This window comes from Nerophis lumbriciformis, linkage group LG23 (genome assembly GCF_033978685.3).
Source record: "Nerophis lumbriciformis linkage group LG23, RoL_Nlum_v2.1, whole genome shotgun sequence".
NCBI lineage: Eukaryota > Metazoa > Chordata > Actinopteri > Syngnathiformes > Syngnathidae > Nerophis > Nerophis lumbriciformis.
Genome location: NC_084570.2, coordinates 33,206,661 through 33,210,103, shown reverse-complemented (window position 1 = coordinate 33,210,103; position 3,443 = coordinate 33,206,661). Strand labels below are relative to the sequence as shown.

General features: G+C 44.0%; 1 protein-coding gene across 2 annotated transcripts in view; it reads right to left on the bottom strand.

Moving 5' to 3' along the window:
* Window positions 1-2,228: 2,228 nt before the first annotated feature.
* The window catches only part of myl9b (myosin, light chain 9b, regulatory), a 31,239-nt gene continuing 30,024 nt past the window's right edge, over window positions 2,229-3,443 (bottom strand). For both annotated transcript variants that reach the window (XM_061985709.1, XM_061985708.2), the window contains exon 4: window positions 2,229-2,840. In XM_061985709.1, the coding sequence (XP_061841693.1) occupies window positions 2,665-2,840 (176 nt within the window). In that variant the 3' untranslated portion in view covers window positions 2,229-2,664. The remainder of the gene's footprint in view (window positions 2,841-3,443) is intronic.

The following is a 3,443-nucleotide window of genomic DNA, read 5'->3' as shown; positions in this document are numbered from 1 at the left end:
TGCAGCATTCGCGTGCCACGCTGTCACGACCCAGACGCACACCAGTGCGCAATCATATGGGAGCCGCGCTGAGCGCACCTCCAAGCGCGTCTCGCTGCCGGCGACGGCCGGGTATATGGGCCCAACGCTCCAGCGCCATCCATTTTCAGGGCTAGTTGATTAGGCAGGTGGGTTGTTACACACTCCTTAGCGGGTTCCAACTTCCATGGCCACCATCCTGCTGTCTATATCAACCAGGGTGAGCCCCACCCCTTTCGTGAGCGCACTGCGCGCGGAGTGACCCCTGTTACGCGCCCCCGGCAACAGGGGTGGCGGGCAGGTAAGCTGCGCGGGCGGAGCGCGCGGAGTGACCCCTGTAATGAGCCCCCGGCCACGGGGGTGGCGGGCAGGTAAGCTGCTTACGTGCTGCGCGTCACGCCGGCCGCGGCGAAGGCGGACGAGGCGGGGTGTCGGTGCGGTGGGCGCGGTGGTGACCCTGGACGTGCGTCGGGCCCTTCTCGCGGATCGCCTCAGCTACGGCTCCCGGTGGGGCCCTCTCGGGGGAAGGGGCCTCGGTCCCGGACCCCGGCGAGGCGTCGGGGGCCTTCTCCGCTCCGTAAAAGTGTCCATCTCTTTTTTTTTTTCTTCTGTTGTGGCATATGCTGCAGGTGCCTGCTCGTTTTTCGTATGTGGGTAACAACATTTAACTATGTATATATATTTCCGAATTGGTTTAACTGCCACCCGCCTGAATCTATTTAAAATCTAATTTTTTTAAATTTCAATCGCCCGACCCGACCCGACCCGCTGATAAAATCTAATTTTTTAAAATTTCATCCGCCCGATTCGCGGATAATCCGCGGACTCCGCGGTTGTGCCCGCAAACCGCGCATCTCTACTATATACCAATATTTTGGTACCGGTACCAAAATGTATTTCAATACTTCTCTAACGAAAAGGGGACCACAAAATGTGATTATTGGCTTTATTTGAACAAAAAATCTTAGGGTACATGAAACATATGTTTATTATTGTAATTTAGTCCTTAAATAAAATAGTGAACATACTAGACAACTTGTCTTTTAGTAGTAATTAAACAAACAAAGACTCCTAATTAGTCTGCTGACGTATGCAGTAACATATTGTGTCATTTATCTACCTATTATTTTGTCTACATTATGAGGGACGAACTGTAAAAATGGATTATTAATCTACTTGTTCATTTACTGTTAATATCTGCTTATTTTCTGTTTTATCATGTTCTATCTACACTTCTGTTCAAATGTAATAATCACTTATTCTTCTTTTCTTTGGTACATTACATTAGTTTTGGATGATACCACACATTTAGGTATCGATCCGATACAAAGTAGTTACAGGATCATACATTGGTCATATTCAAAGTCCTCATGTGTCCAGGGACGTATTTACTGACTTTATAAACATAATATAAATGTTAAAAAAACGAAAGAAAATGTTGTGATGCTAAAAAAATATTGATGTAATCATAGTAGTATCGACTAGATACATGCCTGTACTTGGTATCATTACAGTGGATGTCAGGTGTAGATCCACCCATGGCATTTGTTTACATTGTGACGCCAATGAGCTATTGTATCCTCCTACGGTGTGTAGTGAAGCATGTATAGCTATTCCTCCTCCTCCAGTGATAATGCTACTTGTAAGAAACTTACTTTATTTGTCACCATGAAGGCGAGGATTAGTGATTTAGAAGTAGCTAAAACACTGCCGATTGCAGATGGACATTAGCTGTTAGCTAGCGAGCCATGTCTTAAAGCTCCTCTTCCTGAGGGTATTTCAGTGTTATAACTTCACCTTTATCTTTACTTTTTACACCAAAATGCGTCCATTCTCCCTTTTCTGTCTACACAATGTGTCTGCTTGTAAGTACTCTGTGTGCGTGCGCTGCCGAACATGCTCCTCTGCTCGTAAAACCGGCAATGTCATGACGTGATGACGACGCACCGTCATGCCTGTAAAAAAAATATTATGGGGAACTGGTACTTTTCAAAGAGAGTATATTACCGTTTTTGACTCATTAGTACCGCGATACTATACTAGTACTGGTATACCGTACCGGTACAAGCCTTTTGCAGTGTAAACAATCAGTTGGGGAAAAAAAGTGATTTGGGCCACTTAAACCTGCAGTGTAAACGTAGTCTTTGTTGCTCTCCAACCTCTGGTGGTGTTGGGATCTCCCCGGGAGTAAAAGCGTAACAAAGACAGCATTTTTAGCTCAGAGACATTTTATTTATCAACAATTTTTAATACAAGTTCCAAAGTTTCAGTTGACATATGCTTTAATTTCTACACCGTTGACTTCCTGTTCCATTTGTTTCAGTGAAAAAGAAACCGTAGCTAAACGGGATGAACGAGCGAAACCGACTTGAGTCAGCTGAGCGACTTGCACCTTAGACACATTAGAACATTAGAAGCCCCTCCCCCATTTGATTGTGCTATAATAGTAATGCTGCGGGGGAGGGGAGTGTGATATACGGTCGCCAAGTAACAAGAAAGCTGGTATTTAGCAAGGACTGATCTCTTGATGTGAGATCCACACTTCTTCAAGATGATGACCCACAAAGACTATTTCCAAGGTTTATCAAACAATCGTACATAAAAGAGCAGGAACTGGGTGCGTGCGTGCAGGGGCTTCCCTGGCCTCTACTCGTCGTCCTTCTCCTTGGCGCCATGTTTGAGGATGCGGGTGAACTCTCCGTAGTTGAAGTTGCCCTTCTTGTCGATGGGCGCCTCGCGGAACAGCTCGTCCACCTCGTCGTCGGTGAAGCGGTCGCCCATGGTGGTCAGCAGCTCCCTCAGGTGGTCCTCGTGGAGCACACCTTGGACCAAAGGCAGCGTGACAATTATGACTTTTTTGGCCAATGGAATTTGTCTCTAAACCACAGCTATTCTCAAAGTGTGGCAGATGTATCAGTAGTGGCACACTGTCTCCACCTAGTGGTACAATTCAAACAGTAACACTATAAATATACATCTTTTTAATGAATACGAATTTGCCTCTGGATTTTATTATTAATGATATATCCGAGTTATTGTGTAGAAATATGGGGAAACAACAACTAATGTGCACTTCATTCATTAACCGCGTTACAAAAAAGATCAATGTTGGATATAGAGAGCATACAAACCATTTATTTATTGAGCAAAAAAATATTGAAGTTCAATAATTTGGTAAAATTGCAAACAGCTAAAATGATGTATAAAGCAAACTATAAGTTGCTAGCCAAGAACGTACAACAATTCTTCTCAACAAAAGAGGAGAAATATAACCTTAGAGGAAAAACTAACTTAAAATGTTTGTATGCTCGTACAACACTTAAAACCTTTAGCATATCAGTGTGTGGAATTAAACTATGGAATTGATTACCGGTGAGCAAATAAATGAAATATTGTACTGATATGATCCAGTTTAAGAGGTGGTT